Here is a 22,112-nt window from a genome sequence, read left to right as displayed (position 1 = left end):
CAGTGAATTTGAGGACAAATCAGTACCATTTACCCAAACTGCCCACTGACAAGAGAGACCAAAACAACAAGAAAACCGAGGCTCAGGGACCTACGTGACAGAGAGACGTGAGGGGTATCACTGGAGTCTGAGAAGAAGAGGACAAAGACAGTGAGGGGCTGAAGACGTGCTCAAAGAAATAACGTTTGAAAACTCCCCAATGTGGTAAAAAATGCACACCTACAGACCCGACAATCTGAGCTAACCCCAAACAGGATAAGCAGTGCGAAGACACGGTGCTAAGCCCAGAAACAGCCACAGAGAGAGCTCCTGGAGGCGGTCAGAGAGGGACGGGCGACTCCTGAGGAGAGCCCTAGGTGGCCGGTGCCGGCGCCCACGGAGCCCAGGCCAGCCGGAGCAGCGCTGTCCTTTCCCTCCTACTCCTCGTAGTTGCCACAGCGCATGTGGCTTTGCCAGAGAGAGACAGGAGGGCAGAGAGAGAAGGCATGCACCCCAGAGCGTGCTCACACCCAGTGCCTTCCCCCAGTTTCTCCCCCATCGGGATGCTGGCAGACACTGCTCCTCCATGTTTTTCAGGCCACTGAGGCCAGACCTGGAAATGCAGTAGGTGTCGGATCAGCTCCCTAGTCGCTCTGCCCTGGCCCCGCCTGGAAGTGGCGCATTTTCAAGGGCTAAAAAAACCATCAATGGCAAATTCTGTTAAATGGACATGGAATATCAACCAAGACGGATTCATACCAAGCCATGAAAAACCTCAGCAAACGTACATGAATTACAATAACAGAAAGCAGGCCAGTAGGTGATGTGGAGGTCAAGGTACTGGGTCTCACATGGCTGACTCTGCAGTTCAAGTTCCAGACGCAGTGGTTTGAAAATCAAGCCAGGAGCGTGTGCGTGTGTGTGCATGCCCAAAATCCTGAAAGGAGAATGGAGGAAAAGGGCCTGCGGTGTGGCTGATCCTCTGGGGCAGTGACTTCACACACCCCCCTCCCCGCGAGTGCACATACCAAGGCAAAAGTCTAAAATAGAAAGAAGTCATAGAAAGTATGTTCTCTAGTTGTGAGAAAGTAAACTGCCATTTAATCTTATGTACCTGTTACTGTAAAATTTTGGTTTTTGTTGGTATTTAGAAATACACTAGATTTTTCTGTGTTGGTTTTGTTAAATTAACCGACTAATTCTATAAATTGATTGGGCTTTCTATACTGTTTGCTAATGAGTTTTGTTCTGCCTTTCTTAATCTTCCCAGCTTTTTCTTGCTTTATGGCAGGAGACCGTGCCTCAAGCAGGCACTGCTCCCAGCCGGGGGTTCTCGTCCTGCCCCACTAGGTACAGAGCTTGCCGTGTGCCATGCCGACGGTGCCGGTACCTGGTGCTCGGGTGCCCTCCATTGCTAGCCTGCGAGGGCTTAATCACGAGCGAGTGCTAAAACTTACCAAGCGCGGGAACCAGCAGTTAGCCTAATGGCTATGTCGCTGGATTCCCACGTAGTCGACCGCGGTTCGCGTCCTGGACCCGGTGGCTTAAAACTCACGCGGGGCGCGTGTGCGTGCGTGCCCAAGATCCCGAGAGGAGAATGGAGGAGAAGGGATTGCGGCGTGACCATCCCCCCTGGGGGGTGATTTCTCGCTTTCTGTCTCTATGTCTCTGTCTGTCTGGCGAGCGCACGCGCCCTACAGTGAAAATCTCTCAAAAAACAAACAAAAAAAACTTACCAAGCGCTCTACTAGATGTACCAAGATGTCCCCACGGATCTTTCCCTTATTCCACTAATGCTGTGAATTATACCGACTGATTCCTGATTTTAATAAAACCTTTGGCAGTCTCATAGAATAATCTGGACCATGGTGCCTCTTTTTTTATGTGTCTTCTTTCCTTTTTTCACTGAACATTAATTAGTTAATTAATTTGTTGTGATGTTCAAGCTGCTGGGTCTAAGCCACGAACCACAGTCGGCCATGTGGGAACCCAGCACCCCAACCACCACGCCACCTGCTAGCCTCACAATTTATGTTGAAAACCTTGCCTATGAGGGAGGGTCTGTAACAGTAAGGCTAAGGACATTTTAACGTACTCATATTTTAGCGTAAGTTTTTCTTTTTAAACCATAAACGGGTGTGAAATTCTATGAAATGCTTCAAATGTCCTCATCTGCTACAGCTTCTCTATTAGGGCGTCCTCCTTAACCTGGCACCCTGGTGACTGCCTTCATAGATTCTTTAACCACTGCACTGCCTCCCCACCCAGAGCAGGTGAGCACTCTGCAACGCCGGTTAGCACCTGTGCGGGTGGCCCCCCACGCGGACAGCCCCCCTCCCCCCGCCCCACGTGGTCCGGGCCTGGTTTTGATGATGTCAGTGCTGCGTCAGAGAAAGCCTCTGCTTTTCTTCTCTGAAGTCTGTATCACAGCACCACCTAAGGCTCGAGTAAGTGCAATTACTAATAAAGGTATTGAGGAATTGCACCAGAAGACTGGTTAAAATTTACTTCCTTAAACGGTTTTAGGATTACTAAAACTATTTCTTCTGAGTTACTTTGAATGGCTTACAATTTGGGGGAAATTTTCTATTATATTTTCAGACTTACTATTTAAAACTCAACTTCTTTCTTTAAAAAAAAAAACAAAACCTAACAGATAAATCTATAGGTCTGGCCTCTCTCTCTCTCTCTTAAAATTTTGCTACAGGGCACATGTGTTCACCTGGGGGAGTATGAAGGGGGTAAATGGGGCGGGAGTGAGAAATCATTCCCCAAGGGGGTGTTCAGGCCAGAATCCCTTCTGCTCCACCCTCCTCTCGAGATGCTGGGCACACACACGTGCCCATCTTATTTCCCAAACTGCAACGTCACCCGTGTGGGATCCACACCCCCTGCTGGTCCCCCTGTTACTCGTGCCTTTTTGATTCCCTCCCAGGTACGTTTACGCGTTAGGGTTCGAGAGCCTGGCTGCCTGTGCTGGTCTCTGCTCCCGTTCACTGGGCTCTGCCCATTTTAGATAGTTTTCTCTGGCCTCCTTGTCTTTATTTTGTCACTCTCTCCATGTACACATCACCACTTCGTTGTCACTGGTGTTTAATATTCGGCCGTACAGACGTCCTGCCATCTAGTCACCCGACTTTAAGGTCACTGTTTAATTTAGAGAGGAACAGCAGCATGACGGGGTCCGACCGCATCACGCCCCCAGCCTTCCCAGCCGCCGGGATGGCCTGTATGAGCACGCGCCCTGTTCTCTGTGTGGCTTCTGGTCACACAGGGACACCCTGCCCTGTGACACTCGGCTTCCCTTACCCTTCCTCCTCCTGATGAACTGTACTGGGACAGGGTGTCGCTCTTGATAACCCAGCACTGCTAGAACTTTCCCGTGTACGTTGCCTGGTGTGGAAGAGCAAACAGCCCTTTGGGGACAGAGCAGGAGCAAGTCCACGCACGGCGCCCGCCAGGCACCTCGTTTCCCGTCAGGTCCCATAGCCACCACGAAGCGGCCAGCATCAAAGCAAGTAAACGCATGACCTGCCACAGCAGTGTACGGTCCTGAAAAGGTTCAAGAGCACCATCGAGAACTGAGAAAGGAAGTCAGACACGGGCCAGCAGAAGCATGAGGCACACCCAGCTCAGCCGTGCTCCCTTTAAGGAGGCTCTTCTTTGGGAAGCTGAGCTGAGCAGACAGCCGCTCGAAGAACTCAAACAGCAGCAGAGACGCAACAGGCAGAAGGAACAAGAAAAGGAAAGAAAGCTGGCGGTAACCCTGAGGTTAAGCCATACGACGTGGAACCTGTGAAGGAGGAATCCATGCAATGCAAAGCTACGAACAGAGCCAAGTCGGTTAAACAGCACCCGAAGAAGTCCGGTTGTGAGGGGTGAAGAAGGCGAGTGAAGCCCGGGTGCCACGCAGAGGTGCTGGGTGCCAGAGACCCTCTGGGTTGCAGACGTGCTCGGGGAGAAGCCGTTGTCGAGAGGACAGAAAAGCTGGTACTCGTATTAAACAAGCCGGAGCTGGAGAGCTGGCCCCGTTACCTGGAGGAAGAATGGCCGACAGTGGCATTGAGAGCTCGGCACGTCGAAGGGCAAAGGGGGTACAGCCATGGCAAAGGCTGCTCCGCTCAAGAGCGAAGGCTGCGTTGGAAAACAGGGACTGTGGGAACTTCTTGGAGCTTTGCAGGAGACACCCGGCAAATCTATGCGGGCTGGAGTAATCAGCTCCCCAATGTGGGGAGGAGGAGCAGCCTCGATAGCTCAGGACAAGAAAGAGACGTAACACTGGTGTGTCCGCGGGACTTAGGCATGTGCAGGCGGTCCCCTCGGACAAATGGGTCACTGTCAACAGTCCGCGCTCACTGCCTCTCCCCTGAGCTCTCGGTGGCACTTGCTCCGCGAAGCCTCCAAGCACTGACGTGGTACGGCCAGCAGCGGCTGCCAAGGCCATCTACCCGAGGCTGACACTCGACAGGCAGGACTGAAACGCGATGGCCCAGACTGTGAGCATTCACTGGAGTTGCTCACTACTATGCTCAGAGGAGAGGTCTGCAGTAAAAAGGGAGAAGCCCGAGTGTGGAACCTGCCGCTCAGCTGCTGTGGTAGGAGCGGGCAGGGGCTCTGTAGGTCACTGTTGCCCTGCCCCACAGCCTGGACTCCTCCTCCACTCTAGCACCGTGGCAGACATGACGAAAAGAACAACGCACACAGCATCCAGGCCGTCAGCAGTCCTCGTTCAGCCCACAGGCTCCTTTCCAGTCCTCAGGTCTGACAAACGGGGTAACGAGAAAAGGATCACCCGAAGGAGTGCCGAGATACAAACAGAAGAAGCAGGAGGGAGAGGAGGAGGAGGACGTGCACAGTGACCAGGGAAGTGTGGATGCGGAACTGGACGAAAGGGGTTCAAGACGCATCCCCTGCAGAGGAGACACGGGTGGCGCGGCCTGAAGTCAGTACCAGGGAACCAGTCTGCAGGGCTTCTCCCGTGGGTAAAGCGACTGAAGACACTGCTGTCTGTGAGTTCAGGACCGGCAGGTGTGACAGACCCGTCTATGCACAGTGGCTTTCTTGGCACTGTCAGGCTGTGCTGTGTGTATAGAGCGCTCGTCTGCTAGGGCACAACACGAGCTACGTGGGTTCTGTAAATGCGTACCCAAGGTGTCATTAGAATGGGCAACTGAGAATGTGTGCAGATCCTACTAAAAGACTCACCTCCACAGTGTGGGAAGACAGATCTGTGTACAGTTATCTGGAAATAAAAAATGAGTTCCTGGGGAAAAAAGGAAAGGGAGCAGGAGTGGGGCTGCCGGACAGTGGGCTGCACACACATCCGGTCTGACTGATCACGCCCTGAGTTTACAAAGGGGGTATCTGGTTGGTATTCCCACTGACACGGACCACAACTCTCGATTCACCCAGGGCTTGCAGACGAGGCAGATCCCAAGTGTGGGCTGACCTCTGTCACCTGGGACAGCCCCTCGGGGAGGCCGCGCGCCTGGCCATTTGTCTAGGACCTCTATGTGGACGTCCACTTTGTTTCTTTGAGAGAGACTTTTTTCTATAGGGCACATACGCGTGCCAGAGACAGAAAGCGAGAAATCACCGCCCCCCCCCCGGGGGGGATGGTCATGCCGCAATCCCTTCTCCTCTATTCTCCTCTCGGGATCTTGGGCACGCATGCACACGTGCCCGGTGTGAGTTTAAGCCACCAGGTCCGGGATGTGAACCACAGTCGACTACCTGGGAGTCCAGTGATGTAACCATGATGTTATCTGCTGGTCAGACTTTCACATCTTGAACGTTTACACCCACTTAGGCTTAACACATCAGTGTCTGAACTCACCACACTTGCTGTTATAGTAAGTGGTATTTGGTATACAGAAATGCAGCCTGGCTCACGTAGTGAGCTTACCTATGTAACTCAACTCTCAGACTCTACTTCTCCTGACGGCTCTCTGGGGTTTCTATGTACTGACCCCCTTGAGAACAGCCGCCTGTCCACACTGCTAGCCTCACCCCGTGCTGGTTCTTGGTTTCTGGCTGTAGTTGTCCACACAGATTAGGCCAACGGCTGGAAAGCTGAGGGGTGTCCCCTGCAGTCCCACAGCCGGCCTGCCAAAGCTCTGGCTGCTGACCGAGAAGTGGTCTGTGGCCTGGGCCTATGGCCAAAGGGAGCAGTCCCCCAGGAGACGCTTCTCGCTTCTCCCAAGCAGCCTGGCAACCATCTGGCTTGGCCGGCGTGGGAGGCAGGTGAGACCAGCTTTGCTCCACGACAGCCTGGAGACCCAGTACCTGCAGACTCTGTGAGAGGGTCTCATTGGGAGCCACTGAGAGCTGTGACTGGCTTCCCCTAAAACTGATTCCAGTTCTTTCCAGAAGCAACCCCATTTCTTTTTTTTTTTTTTGAGAGATTTTCACCGTAGGGCGCGTGCGCTCGCCAGACAGACAGAGACAGAGAGACAGAAAGAGAGAAATCACCCCCCAGGGGGAATGATCACGCCGCAATCCCTTTTCCTCCATTCTCCTCTCGGGATCTTGGGCATGCATGCACATGCGCCCGGCGTGAGTTTTAAGCCACCGGGTCCAGGACACGAACCGCGGTCGACTACGTGGGAGTCCAGCGACATAGCCATTACGCTAACTGCTGGTTCCCACAACCCCATTTCTGAATCCCTAATCCCACCTTTGCTTTATTCTAGTATGTCTGTAATTGGTCTCCTGCCGGCACTAAAACCGTGGGGCTGGGAAGCGAAAGCATGTGCATTTCCCAGGCCGCCTCTGGGCCAAAGCCCGACAAGCTCCTGTCCCTGACCCGCGGCATGGACAATGGCTCCCCAGAGCCTACCAAAGCCACCAGCTAGACTCGGGCTGGGCTGTGCCAGACGGGCCACTTTATCCTGACCACAGGCACTGACAGACCCTCAGGCTGTACTCGGCCCGCCTTCCCCTGTGACAGGTCTTCCGCCATGTGTCTCAGAAAGGCTTGCCCTCTGCTCAGTCATGTCCTTTTCTGCCTCAGGTCCAGGCCTGCGTGCCTCACGTGTATTGGAGCCGCTGAGCCTGGGGCTGTAGCCTGCGGTCGTGTCTCTATGTACACACGTGGGGCTGTCCTACTGCCTGTCTGTAACCTGCCACTTGACTGACCCCTAGTTACGGTGGCCAGCTCACTTCCTGGGTGACCGCTGTTGGTAAGTGTCTGTCCTCCTCCTGTCTAGTCTTACTGCAGTGACTACAGCTTCTGGGATAAATGCCACTGTCGGATAAGGTTCTGTTACTGGATTTCTCTCCTAACACATTGTGAGAATTTTTCTATTATTATTAATATATTCAGTTCTGTTTGAAACTTATTTCTGTATCATATTATGTATTTGATTATTTATAGATTCCTAAGAATTACTCAGAACTTAAATCATAAATCAATAAACTAAGGAGATACTTTAATTCTCAGATAATGCCTTTTTAAAATAATACTATATTTATTTGCCTTTTAAATTTACTATATTTATTTGCCTTTTATTTAGTATGTTACACATTGACAAGAGTTTTCTTGCTAAGAGGAAGGAAAAACACAGTAAGGATTAATAAAATTAAGGGCACAGAGTTTCAGGGTGAGACAGCCTGTCGTGAAGTTCTTCAGGAAAGTGCTACTATTAAGATACCACATTCACATCTTACTAATTTCTTCTAACAGCTCACAAATACCATTCTATAAAAAGCAAACATACAATTTTTGTTCAAAAAAAGCCACTAGAGAGAGAGGAGTTATAAAGGCAATTCAAAACACTAAGACTATGGACATTTCCAAATGCAGAGACACATCACCTTTCTCTAGAGATCTAGCTTTTGTTAATCCTGATACCATGTATCCAGGGGATCCTATGTACCCTGGGCTGTTCATTCTGATCCCAAGTACCCAGGATTGTTTATTCTGATACCATGTATACTGGGATGTTCATGCTGATACCGTGTATGCTGGGTTGTTCATGCTGATACCCTGTGTACTGGGTTGTTCATGCTGATACCATGTATCCAGGGTTATTCATGCTGATACCGTGTATACTGGGTTGTTCATGCTGATACCATGTATCCAGGGCTGTTCATTCTGATACCACGTACCCTGGGTTGTTCATTCTACTATGTATACTGGAACACGAAAATTAAACTGTGAAATTAAACTGTGATCATTTAGAGTCTGAAAAATTCCTAACATGCTGTTGTAGCGAACATAGACGCACATATATACAGGCATAAAAACACATAGGCACATGCCATGATGACGTCCCATAGTAGTTACCCGGCCCATCCGACGAGAACAGACTGTGAACAGTACCTGTCTTGTCCGTCAGTAAATACACCAGGCGCCCCAATTCCTCTGGTATAGTGCTGGTCCGAACAACGGTGCCCGGAATATTCTCATCTCTCATAATCATCCATCCGTAGGCTGCTTTGCCCATGTCCAAGTTCACCCGCAAACTGCCAAATAAGACACAGCATGGTCTTTAGTGCGACCCAGACCCATGCAACGCAGTCAGGTACGTGGCTTCTACAGAAATGGACCTACTTATTTGCATTGTCTTTAATTTGACATGGAAGCAGATACGAATGGGTTTTAGAGTCCAAAATAAACTATCTTGTTGACACTGAAGTCAGCACTTTCACACTCAGCCAACGTCTGTGGGTGGGTGACAGTGAGCAGTCCACACTACCCCCCAAAACACGGCTCACAGCACAGTGGAAGAGGAAGGGCCATGGGAACCATCTTCGGGAGTCAGCGAGGGGAGCCTGTGCATGAGCGAGAGGAAATGAAGGAACCACAGTCTGAACTACTTGTCTGGGAGGGTCACATCTTAAAAGCAAGCTAGCCAGAAAGAATACCTCTGATTGACAACTGACTCCCGAGACTGGCACAGTGGAGCCTCGTCATCTTGCAGCTGCTAAAGGTCCTACTCAAGTGGGAAGCAAACTTACAATGAGGACACCTGGGGAAGGGGACTCGGCCCCTGGGCAGGCCACGGTCTGAGCAGCAGCACCCCCGGGAGAGGACTCGGTCCCTGGGCAGGCCGCGGTCCGAGCAGCAGCGCCCTGGGGAGAGGACTCGGCCCCCAGGCAGGCCGCGGTCCAGAGCAGCAGCACCCCGGGGAGAGGATTCAGCCCCCGGGCAGGCCGCAGTCCGAGCAGCAGCGCCCCCAGGAGAGGACTCGGCCCCTGGGACAGGCCGTGGTCCGGAGCAGCAGCACCCCGGGGAGAGGACTCGGCCCCCGGGCAGGCCGCAGTCCGAGCAGCAGCGCCCCCAGGAGAGGACTCGGCCCCTGGGACAGGCCGTGGTCCGGAGCAGCAGCACCCCGGGGAGAGGACTCGGCCCCCGGGCAGGCCATGGTCCGGAGCAGCAGTGCCCTGGGGAGAGGACTCGGTCCTCAGGGAGGACGCGTGACTTGCTGGATTGGCTGGGCTTGGCCTCAGGTAGGACTGGGACTCAGGCCCCTTTCTCCCACCTGCCAGTCCCACAACCCACAGTCGACAACATGACCTCGCCAATTCCCAGCAACAGTGTGTGTAGGACGCCACACATGGGGGGCCATGGGGGTCAGCCATGACGTACAAGCAGGTGACTGAGAGGGACTTGAGCAGAGCAGGCAATCAATGCAAGAAATGACTGTTGGTCAGAACAGCCTTGAAGTCTCTACAGAAAAGGTGGCCCGAACCAGGGTGGGAAGGGCTAGGGAGGGGAGCGTGTCCACACAGGCTTGGGGAGGCTGGCTGTTAGCAAGGCTTGGGGTTCAGAGGGTGGACGAGAACTCTGTGGGCTCAGGAATGGGGCAAGGCGAGCAGCGACACTAGGGAACAGCAGGACACCCCTGCAGTATGGCATGGGGAGGGCATCCGAGAAGGGGACAGCCGCGCAAGGTCAGAGCTCCAAATGCAGGGTGCTGGGATGAGCCTGAGAGTGAGGATGGCAGAGACGGACAAGGCAGACCAGTGCTCTAGTGACAAGGAAAGCTACATGAAGTAGTTCTTAAAATTCTTAAAAGAAGGGGACCAGCAGTTAGTGTAATGGCTATGTTGCTGCACTCCCACGTAGTCGACTGCGGTTCGAGTCCTGGACCTGGTGGCTTAAGCTCACGCCAGGCACGTGTGCGTGTGTGCCCAAGATCCCGAGAGGAGAGTGGAGGAGAAGGGATTGCGGTGTGGCCATCACCCCTGGGGGTGATTTCTCGCTTTCTATCTCTCTGTCTGTCTCTGTCTGTCTGGAGAGTGCACGTGCTCTATAGCAAAAACCTCTCCAAAAAAAAAAAAAAATCTTAAAAGTAAAAAAATTTACTCCAGATTAAATCCAAAAAGGAATTAGGAACCCATAGAGGTCATAAAAAATGCACATTATGAAAGAACTATGCACAGATTTCAAATACTTTTTTGCACCAAAACAAACCTGTACATTCCCCTTATAAAACTCGCTTCTGCCTTGAGATCATATGCCAGTCCCCATGCACTGCAACTCTGTTCTCTGGCTCCCCTGGCAAGGGGGTCCATAAAAGCCCAGAGCCATCTGGATTGCGCCTCGCCCCCCCCCCCCCCCCGTGAGCTGGGGCCACGGAGGGTGAGCCAGAGGCTATCGAGCTGCATGTGGGGCTACGGGTAGGTGTGAGCTTCCTAAATGAGTCAATGACTCTGAATCCTTAACAGGATGAAAACACTCCATGACAGGGAGTACTTCCAAGTACAAAGAGCCAAGTGTGTTTATGGCTCAGGAAAATATACCTTCATCTTTGACCTCAAAGATTACTAATTTAAGAAATCCACTGGCAATCCAGTTGTGTGGCACAGTGACTGGGGCAGTTGGACCCAACATGACCAACCACATTGTTAAGAGCCCTGGACTTGGTGGCTTGAAAAACATGATGGGCACATGTGTGTGCATGAGTGCACGTCCTAAGACCCAAGAGGAGGGAAAAATTGAGCAGAAGGGATTGTAGCATGGCCATGCCCCATTGAGAGTGCTTTCTCTTCTCACTCTCTTGGTCTCTCTGTCTCTTTATGGTGAGAACATGTGCCCGCTAGCAAAATGAAGGAAAAAAAAAGAGAGAGAGAGAAAGAAATCAATTGGCTTAAGAGCTGATTAGACACAACCAAAGATTAAATCAGTGACTTGCAAGACAGGCCAACGAAAATAATACAGAAAAAAGCATGGAGGCAAAAAAAGGTGGGTAATACAGAAGACAAAATAGTGGAGACAGGGCCCAGCAAATGGCATAATGGTAATATTGCTGGACTCCCATGTAGTTGGCCATGGTTCGAGTCCTGGACTCAGTGGCACAAAACTCATGCCGTGCCTAAGATCCCAAGAGGAGAATGGAGAAGAAGGGATTGTGGTGTGGCCATCTCCCCTCCCCAGCCCCCAGTGGGTGTGATTTCTCATTTTCTGTCTCTAGGTCTCTCCCTGTCCCTCTGGCAAGCACATGCACCCTATAGCAAAAATCTCTCTAAAAATAAAAAAACACCACAACAAAAAGCTAGGGGAAACAAAGGACATGGGGAAGGTATCTAATAAACATTAAATCAATGTTCTCAAAAGAGAGGACAAAGGCAGTATCTGAAGACATGATGACTGAGAATTTCTAGAACAAATCAAAGAGAACTTTCTACATATTCAAGAAGTCCCATAAATCCTAAGCCTTATATAAAAAGAAAAATGATATCTAGACACATTGCATTAGAGAGTCCCAATAAAGAGAAGATCTGAAAGCACAAGGCATGGGCGGACACAGGGGGTGAAGACCTAAAAGACGACTGCGGCTGACCCCTGAGTAACATGGGGCTGAGCTGCACAGGTTCTCATGTACGCTGATCTTTTCTTTCAATAAATACCGTGGACCTGTATTTTCTTTCTTGTGATTTTCTTAATAGCTTTTCTGTACCTTGCTTTATGATAAAGATACAACCTATAGTATACACACCATATACATACATGTTACTCATGTTATCAGTAAGGCTTCTGATCGGCAGGAGGCTATTAACAGTGACGTTCTAGGGGAGTCAAAGGTGCATGCAGATTTGTTACTGTGTAGGAGGTCACCGTCCTCACCCCTGCCCTGCTCCAGAGTCAACTGTACTAAAAAGCAATGACAAAAGCCAAAAGAAAGCAAAAGAAATGTATCGACCTAGGATTCCATACACAGTGAAACTATTTTTCAAGAAATAAGGCCAAGCAAAAACTCAGAATTCCCAACAAATCACTACATGGAAATAATAATAAATTTCTGACGAAAAATACATTCCTCGTGGAAAGTCTGAAATGCAAGAACAAATAAAAAACAAAAAATATGACTAAACCAAAATAATAGGAAATACATAAACAATAATAATATCTTGGAGTTTAAGACGAACTAAAATTAGGGCTGGCTGTGGAGCACAGAGGTTACGTGCCCCGCAGGGAGGCAGTCCCTACGTGGCCGAGTGCGGTTTGCACCCCTGCGCCAGCGGCTGGGAAGGCATGCCAGGCATGTGCATGTGTACCCAGAACCCTGACGGCATGGAGAGGGAGGAGACGGACTGCAGCACGGCCACTCCCATTAAGTGCGTGCTTTCTCTCTCCCTTCTCTCTCAATTCTGGTGAGTGCACAGCTGGCAGTAAAATAGTCCTTAAAAAGGAAAAGAAATAACTAGAATTAAAAATGACAAAAACGGTGTAAGTCCAGTAGGCAATTAATAAAGTTTAGATAATCTAAGGTAACAGGTGAAGGAATTGATTAATTTCAGATGAGTTAAAAATGTTTTAAATTTCCATGAAAATTACTAACAGAACAGACGCAGCTTATATAACTTATAAAACAATAGAGAAAAAGTAGAATTATAGAAAATGATAAAGGGGCAAGAGAGGAACAAGCATCAAAGAGGTAATCATATTACAAGCACAAAATAAAATAAATGTAAAATAAACATACCACAGTATTACAATAACTGTCTATGCACTGAATAGACAAAAACTATCAGAATAAAAACGGAAATGATTACAACATGACATACTAATACAAGATATATGCTAGACGCGAGACACATTAAAACTAAATATAGAGAAGTGAAAAGTAGAAAGACGGAGAGGAGGTGCCAAACAAATTAAAGACAGCTGGCACTGCTACATTAACACAAAACAAAGTAGAATTTAATGCAAAAAGCTTTAGTAGACATAAAGTTACCTTATAATGAGAATATGCCTACTTCAACAGGAATAGATAACAATTCACATTTGTATGCATCTAATACTAAAGACTCAAAATACATAACACCAAAAATGTCAAATTACAAGGGAAAACAGACAAATTCATAATACTAACGTAAAATGTTAACACAAATTTCAATGACTGCTGGAAGATAGAGGGGAAAACTCTAGAGAAACTGAAAAATTAGATAACAATCTTGACCTAATAAGACATATGGAACCAAGACATATAGTTATTTGGAAGCACATACAGAATGTTTTTATAAATTGACTAACTATCAGACCCTAGAATTAGTTTCAACAAGTTTCATAGATCTGAAGTGAAGAAGGTAATATTATCTGACAGAAAAGCGATTAAACTAAAAATAAAGATGTAATCAGAACATTTGACTACGTCTGTAAATTAAGAAATAACCTTGTAATAACCGTGGGTCAAAAGACAAATCACTGTTAATTAAAATACTCTGTACTTCACAGCAAGCAGCAAAAACTCTACATATGAACATTTTTTGAAAAGCAACCAAAGTTGTACTTACAGGAAAATTTATAGCCTCAATCACATAGATTTGAAAAAGGGTGCAGGGAACACTAAAAACTTCACAAATAAACATTTGTCTCAGTAAGAAAAATACAATGAAATAAACCAAAGAAGACAGGAGTAAAGCAACACAGGTAACATTAATGAAACAGAAAAATAACGTACAGCATAGAGAGTAAAAATGAGAATGGGTATTTCCCAAAGATGACCAAAGTGGGCAAACACTGGGAGACTGGCCAAGAAAAAAGAGAAAATAGAAAGACGGAAATAAGTATCAAGAATGAAATGTATTTAATATGTAACACAGATCTTACAGAAAAAGTTCATGGGAAAATAGAATGAAAGTACAGGTTTATTTTGGTGCAAAGAAGTTTAAAATCCACATTTTTTTCCCCTAATATTCATTTTCCATACGCTAACTGCTTGGTCCCTCCATGAGCTTTTTTGTAGACCCTGCTATGTACGAGATAATAGAAAAACCATTATAACTAAACATTGTAAATAAATTTGGAAGTATAATAGCTGACATATATCTTAAAAACTATAAAGCAGACTTTGGAAAATAGACATAAGAAATTAAAACTTCAAGGGACCAGCAGTTAGCGTAATGGCTATGTCGCTGGACTCCCACATAGTCGACTCCGGTTCGCGTCCCGGACCTGGTGGCTTAAAACTCACGGCAGGCGTGTGTGCGTGCGTACCCAAGATCCCGAGAGGAGAATAGAGGAGAAGGGATTGTGGTGTGGCCATCCCCCCTGGGGGGTGATTTCTCGCTTTCTATCTCTCCGTCTCTCTCTGTCTGTCTGGCGAGCGCACGCACCCTATAGTAAAAACCTCTTCAAAAAAAAGAAAAGAAATTGAAACTTCAACAGTTCTATATTTAAGAAATCAAATCTGTCAAAATCTTGCTCAGCTAATGAAGCTTACATGGCCTTCCTGACATCCAAATGTTCAGGGGCTAAAAAAATTTCTATTTTAAATACTTGCAGGAAAGTGAGCAAGGACACTTCAGCAATTCCATGAGGTTTGTGTGACCATGACATGGAACACTACAGCAGGGGTGGAAAAGGAAAATTACTCACATGAACAATTTAAAAATCTTACCAAAAAATATAAGCAAATAGAATCTAGTAACAGACAAGAGAGTATTCAGACTAAGACCATGTTGGGTTTTCCTACGCAGAAATGCAGGATGGGTGTGATGTTGGAAATGTATCAACCTAACATCCAACCAGTCGGTTGATTTACCACGTTACTCTATTAAAGAAAACCAGGGGCCAGCAGGTGGCACGGTGGTTAAGGCGCTGGATCCCACATGGCTGATTCTGAGACTGGAGTCCCCAAGCTAGTCGCCTGGGAAATGATGCTGGACGCTTGTGTGAGTGCCCAAAATCCTGAGAGGAGGGTGAAGGGAAAGGAATCGTGGCACGGCCATCCCCTTGGGAGTCATTTTCTCTCTTTCCTTTTTTGTCTTTCTCTCATGATCAAATGGATCCTATGGCCACAAAAACTTAAAAAAAAACAAAAACAAAACTTAAAGATGAAAAATAATGGACCTAGGAAAAAATCTTTAAACACATGCATGATTTAAAAGCAACTTTTAGCACAATAGGAATAGGAAAAATTTCCTTAATACCTAAAGCGTTTTAATTGAAAACCTGCAGATATTTTGATGAGGAAACCCCTAGGTTCTGCCCATGACGACGGCAGCAGAGGAGAAAGGCCCATTGCCAGTGCTTGTGTTTAACAGCATCTCGGAGTCCTCTGCTACAGTTAAAGGAGAAAGAAGTAAAGGAAGCGAGGAATCACAGCCAACGAAGTTGTCATTATTTACTAATTTTTATATATATAAATTCAATTTTCTAGATGAATAAAATCAATAAAATGTTTCTCAAAATTGATGTTTTGCAAACTTTTTATAGAAATATTTTATTTCTTTACACCAAGAACAGAGATCAGAAACTGCTCTTTTTACTAGAGAAGACTTATTTTATTAGAGAGGACCTAAACAAAATGACAAGATATGTCAGATTCATGTCCATGAAGATCCAAAACATTCCTGAAGAGCACCAGGAACAATGAGACGCGCAGAGAGAGAGAGCCAACAGCAGAGCAGATGTGTGGATCGGACGACATGAAATCAGTACCTGTTTCTGAGAATTTCATAATCGGGCAAGTAAAAAGTCAAGACCAAGGGCCTGGGGCCAACAGATGCAGAGCAGTTACGTCACTAGACTCCCAGATGGGCAACCGTGGTGTGAGTCCCAGACCCATAGAGCTGAGTATGCGTGAGTACCCAAGATCCTGGGAGAAGAAGGGACTACGGCAAGGTCATCGCCCTTGGGGGGGTGATTTCTCACTATCCAGCTCACCATCTTTGTCTCTCTCTGGCAAGTGAATGTGCCCAAAGAGCAATTAGCAACCGCAGTACCTAAGAAATGCCCGAGTGCCCAGAAGACGAAACCAGGCTTAGAGAGTCCACCGAGGAGCACTCACGGCCAACACAAGTCGGCCTCCCTGCATCTCCCCCTCCGCTGGGCAACAGTCACGGACCTGCAGTGGGAAGCAGCCCACGCGGCACTGCCAAGGGCGTGGGATGCCGTCCAAGCGAACTGGGCACGACCACTCTGGACACCAGCTGGTGGTCTCTAGTGCACGTGGCAAATGCCACAATCACGTCATTCCACGTAAGACCCTCACACCAGGGTACACGGGCAGAACACATGCTCCTGGATGCTAGCACAGCTCCACGCCTCTGCCCCGACCGCGCCAAGCCTACTCGGCTCTACGCCTCTGCACTGCCCATGCCCACCATGCCTTGGGCCTTAATATCCCTTTTTCTTAAGGCAGCCCATGTGTGCAACCAGACAAGTCCATCAGCCGCGTCCCGCCTGCAGCATTCGGGGAAGGTGACAGGCTGCTCAGGTTCCCCTGACTCTGGTCTTTCAGGCAAGCTGCGACCTGTCAGGACTCTGGGCCACAGTGTGCGTCAGAAAGCCACCCTGTGGACAACAGTTCCCTCACAGGCCCTGCCGGGGACCGCAAGGTGGATGCAGCTGTACCTGCTCTCTCGTGGACACTGCTAGTCATGTATGTTGGAGTATCTGTACAGGTACGTAAGTTCTGAAAACATTTACATGGACTTATAAATATTTCTAGTATAAATACCAGTCTTTAAATCAAGCAGACATTTAATATTAACTACTCATACCATAATCTATGGTCATATGGCTATCATTCTGAGAATATATTATTTTATCTAACTTGAGAGTTATTGAGATCCTCTTTCAAATACAGATAACTTTAAAATGTGACTTTGTTGTACGCAAATCCAAGGGCACTGGAAATAGGAAAGTCTGTCAGCGATACATAAAAATTACTTTGTGGGATTCAGATTTGTGTCTTATCAAAAACATCTCCCAAGTGTTGAGGACTTCATTACCAAAAATGCATACAAGGAAAAGTTAACAACCTTTCCCTTGGCGTGGTGGTTAAGGCAGCTGGATTCAAATCTTGGACCTGGCTGCTTGAAAACACGTGCACATACACGTGTGTGACCAAAATCTCCAAAGGAGGGGGAGACAGGAGAAGGGCTTGTGGGTGCCCATGCCCCACAGCGGTGCTTTACTGCTTTCCTCTCTCTGTATCTCTCTGCTTCTCTCTGGCAAGAGCACAAGGCCTGTAGCAAGAAAGGAAAAGAAGGGAAGGAAGGGCGGGAAGGAAGGAGGGAAAAGGAGGGAAAGCAGCAGCATCCGGACAGCGTCTCTGGACAGCTGTAACACAACTGGCCACGCTCCTCCAGAGAAGTATCTCTGCGGAGACGCCTCAAGATTCATCAGCTTTCTCAGCTCCTTCCCCTTATCTTTGCTTGGATCATTTCTCTCACATTAGAAAGACAAATTTCGGTAAGATCATATACAATAAAACCAGACATTTGTTCTATTTAAATTCTTAAACCTACCTTATGGGGATGATGTAGGAAAAGAGGAGGAGGAACCGGAAGAGGTTGCGGTACCAGGGGCCCACAAAGCCCTGTAAGGTGACCATGACCACAGAGAGGACGACCAGGGCCAGGAACAGCGCCTTCGTCAGCTGGTTGAGCTCAAGGTCCAACAAACCAACCTGGAGGGAGAAACAAACAGCTCACACACACAGCTCTCCACGTGTCCCCGGGGTACATGATGTACAGGAAGTGTGCGGAGTACATGATGGGAAGTTGTGCATGGATGGCAAAACTATGTGTGCCACACGAGCGAGCACTTTAATTCCACTTCCGCGGAATGTGCAGTCCCATCTGCAATGAAACACAAGGTGCGGTAACGACTCTCCTCCTGACTGCCATCCTGCAGGTCCGGGCGGGATGCTGAGGGCTAGCCAGAACTCCAGGGCATCTCCAGGGAGGGCCGTCAGCTACGCAACCAGCAGAGCGCGAGGCGCCTTCTCTGAATCATGCTGGTCCCACTGCTAACGGCCTTAGGAAGAAAGGAGGGGAGCCTGCTTGGCACCACTGAGACACCTCTTGACAGCAAATGTGCGGTTGGCACTCTCCCAACTGGAAGATTTTATTCAGACTGAGGGCCCCCAAGAACAGGATGGGCTGGGTGTGTGTCTCATCCACCCAACTCTTAATGAAGGAGAAAAGCGACAGAAGAGGAGCTGCCTGTAACGAGACGTTTTTACAGTGCACACACCCTACCCTGGGTTCTCTCCGCAAGGCATGGCACAAAGTCACCCCGGGTCCCCAGCTGCCTGTACCGACGGCAAGAGGCGTTAGCTGCGTTCTGTGCAGGCTCTCTGGAAACAGCGAGAGCCCGTGGCCCACACAGCTCCAGCTCCTCAGGGCTGGGACGCAGCTCTCTGAAGCCATCCCTGAGTGCTGTGCTCAGCCATCCCCAGGAGCTGGTGCAGCTTGGTCAGTCCGCCCTGGGAGACCACCACGTGGGGCACGTGCCACAGGGCGGACAGTGTGGGGGGAAAGAGGCGAGCTCCTTCCTGTCAGGGCGCAGTACCCAGGGGGAGAGGCCACCACGCCGGCATCACGGGCAGGCATCAACACACACTGCCTCCTGACTCCCGGGGCACTGAGACAGCAAGCTCCAACAGGCTAGTCATCTCTCCGCCGCCTACGTTCCTCCCGAATCTGGTCCAGCTTTTGAAAGACTAACTGACCAAGAAAGCATGGCTGCCAGAGCCTCAGTAGACACAGCGAGGCAGCAATTCTCCAGCCGACGCATCAGAGGGCACTGGGCTGCGTAAGAGCTCGGGCCCTCTGCGGGGCTCGGGAACCCACCGCCCAGTTAATGGGGTGCTATGGGCACACAGCCCCATGCCTGGCTCCTCCAGCCCCTTTAACATCCGCCACCAACGCGCACATGAGACCAACAGAACCTGTGGCAAGAGAAAACGAGATCTAGCCACAGTCCATTAAGTGCAGCTGTGAAGAGTCAGCTAACTGGGACCAGCAGGTGGCATAATGGCTATGTCGCTGGACTCCCACATAGTCACCTGCGGTTTGAGTCCCGGATCTGGCAACTTAAAGCTCACGCCGGGCGCGTGTGCATGCATGCCCAAGATCTTGGGAGGAGAACGGAGGAGAAGGGATTGCTGCATGGCCTTCCCCCTGGGGGGTGATTTCTCACTTTCAGTCTCTCAGTCACTGTGTGTCCAGCTAACTAACCAGACAGAAAGGCCCGCCATGTGCTACGGCCACTCCGCGTGCCGAGAACTCCGCGTGCCAAGAGCTCCGCGTGCCGAGAGCTCCGCGTGCCGAGAGCGCGTCAGCTGTGAGTTCTACCTGCAAGAGCTCAGCAGCAGGAAACAAGGTGGCTGTCAGGAAGTCGACGGGGGGACGCGCTCCTCTCTGACCAGGCTTGGTTCGAATCTCTCCCTCTAACCAACAATCTGTGTCGCTGCTGGGTAACACTTCGTGGCTTTTCAAAAGAACACAGAAGTCAGGAGAAAGACCTTGGGGTGGGAAGGGGCACGACCAGCCGGTGTCAGTGTGCAGCTCCAGAACTCAACCCAAAGTGCACACTGCAGGTCTGCTGGGCAGGCTGGACTGGGGGCTACCCTCCTTCTGCCCCTTCTTGCTTCCAGACCCCGAACGAGGCCTGGCACACAGTGGTGTGGCCTCCTCCTGTCCCGTCTCTGCACATGAGGCCCCTAGCTGCCCCAGTCCCACGTGCAGCACAAACCTGCTGGTGGCCCTGGCACAGCAATGTGGACAGCAGTTTCCCTGAGGACGCCCTGCTCACCCACTCGGCACGGGGCCCCCTCTGCCAAGTGCACTGGGACAGCGCCCAGGCCTCCAGGTCCCCGCACAGGCTCCATCATCTCTAGGCCTCTCAAAGGACAGAACCAGGAAAAGGCAGCACCCCCGGGCAGGGCCCGGCTGGGGAGGAGCTTGTGGACCCCGCTCGCAGAATCGTGCCCGCTGCTGCCGTGCAGGGCTGTGCCTGCCCTGGGGCTGGCGCAGCTGAAGGCCAGGCGCTGATTTATCAGCTCCACTTGCAGAGTGGCTCCGCAAGGGCAGCTCTCGTGCCGTTTCCACGACTGCAACTACTCCACAGTTTATGCTTGAATTATTGAGAAAAATAGGCTTCTGGATTAAAATGAAGAAAAATTAAGCCAGGGAAGTAGAGCACGTTTCAAAGCCCAGATCCCTGTGCTGTGACAAAGGCGGTCTGAGTTCAGGCCTCAGTGAGGATCGGATGAAGTCATTATTCATTCAGTCAGGGAAAAAGACCCAATTACCCCGGCCTAAAGATGCTATCAATGAACGCAAAGTGCATATTTTACTCTATTCATCCAAATCCCATTAAAAAGTGAAAGGAATGATTTAATCTGGACTTACAGAGTTGGTCTTTTTTTGTAATAAAATAAAGAATCACTGTTTTGCAAAATGCATACCCACTACCTCACACTTCTCCGCCACATTGCTGCAGTGCAGAATGAAAAGCCGGACAAAACCAGCCATGAACGCAGCTTCCTTTGGAAAAAAGGCCACGAAGAGAATGGGAACAGAAAAGCAGCCCCTGCACACCGCCCAGACAATGCAAAGCTAGTACCTTTTCCTATGGCCAGACGGCCCACTGCTGAGCAGTGACCATGCAGTGTGGGTCCCGCAAAGGCGGTGGGACCCAGCCCTTTAATCTCAAGACCACAATCAAAACTTCAAGGTGCACGGCACAGCCTCGCTGGCGGGCTGGCCTCTGCGTTCTGGCAGGCGGCCTTTTCTGAACTGTGGCTCTTCCTGGACTGTGACAAGCCACGGTCTCTGTCTTTCTCTTCCCCTTTCCCTTTTTCTTTTTAAGGGTGTGGGGTCAATCCTAGTAAAAACAATGAGAGAAAAGACATACTCAGCACTTCTAACTCACTTTAAATGAATAGTTAATGCTTTTACACTAGATTTCTCTGAAACACTGTTGAAAGTTTCTTCGACTCATTAAAAATACACTCTGGGCCCTTACGTCAGTTTCAGTAAAACTTAGTTAACTGATAAAGTTACAGAGTCTATAAAGAAGGTGGTAACTAGTTTCATGTGACTTTCATTTCAAAGAACTCCCGAAATCCCTGAACAGAGGGGTCCCTTTGCCACGACTGCAAACCCTTCACCCATAAAACGTGTGATCAATCACAGAAGAACTTATGACTGAATGTCAGAAGGTAATGAAGTACAGTCGGAAATGCTTTTCACCATTTATTGTCATTTCCTAGATTAGTAAAGCAAATTCTCTTCTACTCGTCATGTTTGTTGTATTTGAAATGCCTGTGCTAACAACATCAAATGCGCTACTGGGAATTGTGATCTCTGGGGGAAATGTGCGCGTAATGCCTACGACTCGCACGAGCGGTGCCTCTGCGAAGGGCTGCTCTGGGGAGTGGGCACGGTAACTGCCTGCCTATCTGAAGCGCCTAATGACGGCGCTCACAGACCCACTTAGCTCCTCTTTAATTTAGGTACCAACTTCTAAACAGCTAACGGTTCTCAGTGAAATAATGGCTTATACCAACAATAAAGGGTAAATACGGTATTCTCCTGCTTAATCAAGAAAAGATCAGTCAGGATTTTGCTTTTGGTTTTGTTCAATGACTGCATGGACGAATGAGAACCAAACCTCGTCTCCACGAAGCCGCAGCTCACAGGGAGAACCTGTGCAACCGAGTTCCCTGGAGAGCCACGGCACAGGGAGCCAGTGCACAGGTCCTGGGCACAGCCCACAAAGCACATGTGGGGGAAGGGGGGAGAAGTGGGGCGGGAGAGACAGAGAGAGAGGGAGAGAGACGGGGAGAGACAGGGGAGAGAGAGAGGGAGAGGGAGGGAGAAAGATGGGAAGAGATGGGGGAGAGAGATGGGGAGAGAGAGAGGGAGAGAGACGGGGGGAGAGA

The 22,112-nt window shown here is 49.3% G+C and overlaps 1 protein-coding gene across 1 annotated transcript in view; it reads right to left on the bottom strand.

The window, feature by feature from the left end:
* LOC102501492 (putative phospholipid-transporting ATPase IIB) overlaps positions 1 to 22,112 on the bottom strand; it is a gene marked incomplete at both ends in the record, with an annotated part of 192,556 nt that overhangs the window by 33,459 nt on the left and 136,985 nt on the right. The window contains 2 exon segments of the mRNA XM_014586915.1: positions 8,303 to 8,445; positions 17,686 to 17,846. Of these exon segments, the coding sequence (XP_014442401.1) occupies positions 8,303 to 8,445; positions 17,686 to 17,846 (304 nt within the window).

This window comes from Tupaia chinensis, unplaced genomic scaffold, assembly GCF_000334495.1.
Source record: "Tupaia chinensis unplaced genomic scaffold, TupChi_1.0 Scaffold000166_1, whole genome shotgun sequence".
Taxonomy (NCBI): Eukaryota; Metazoa; Chordata; class Mammalia; order Scandentia; family Tupaiidae; genus Tupaia; species Tupaia belangeri.
This window is presented reverse-complemented; position numbering and strand designations above follow the sequence as displayed.